Source organism: Buceros rhinoceros, unplaced genomic scaffold (assembly GCF_000710305.1).
Source record: "Buceros rhinoceros silvestris isolate BGI_N320 unplaced genomic scaffold, ASM71030v1 scaffold43037, whole genome shotgun sequence".
Classification (NCBI taxonomy): domain Eukaryota; kingdom Metazoa; phylum Chordata; class Aves; order Bucerotiformes; family Bucerotidae; genus Buceros; species Buceros rhinoceros.
The window spans coordinates 1-288 of record NW_010423589.1 but is presented as its reverse complement, the minus strand read 5'-3'; the positions used below and the strand labels follow the sequence as shown (position 1 = coordinate 288).

The 288-nt window shown below is 67.0% G+C and overlaps 1 protein-coding gene across 1 annotated transcript in view; it reads right to left on the bottom strand.

The window, feature by feature from the left end:
• Nucleotides 1-284, bottom strand: part of LOC104497230 (urotensin-2 receptor-like) — a gene marked incomplete at its 5' end in the record, with an annotated part of 19099 nt that extends 18815 nt beyond the window's left edge. The window contains one exon of the mRNA XM_010140458.1: nt 43-284. Coding sequence (XP_010138760.1) covers nt 43-284 — 242 coding nt within the window. The remainder of the gene's footprint in view (nt 1-42) is intronic.
• Between the last annotated feature and the right edge of the window lie 4 nt (nt 285-288).

Genomic DNA, 288 nt, shown 5'->3' with positions numbered 1-288 from the left:
GTGGGCAGAGTAGGGACCCGCAGGCCCGACAGGACACCCCCTGCCGTGCCCTTCCGGTAGCCTCGCGACCGCTTCAGGGTGTCCAGGGGCCGCGTGACAGCCAGGTAGCGCTCGGTGCACATGAGGGTGAGGGTGAAGATGCTGGCGTGCATGGTGAGCAGGTCCAGGCTGAGCAGGATGCGGCACCCCAGGTCCCCGAAGTACCAGTCCTGGGCCAGGTAGGTGCAGACGATGAAGGGGATGGTGGAGAGGTAGAGCAGGTCGGCCAGGGCCAGGCTGACGATGGAG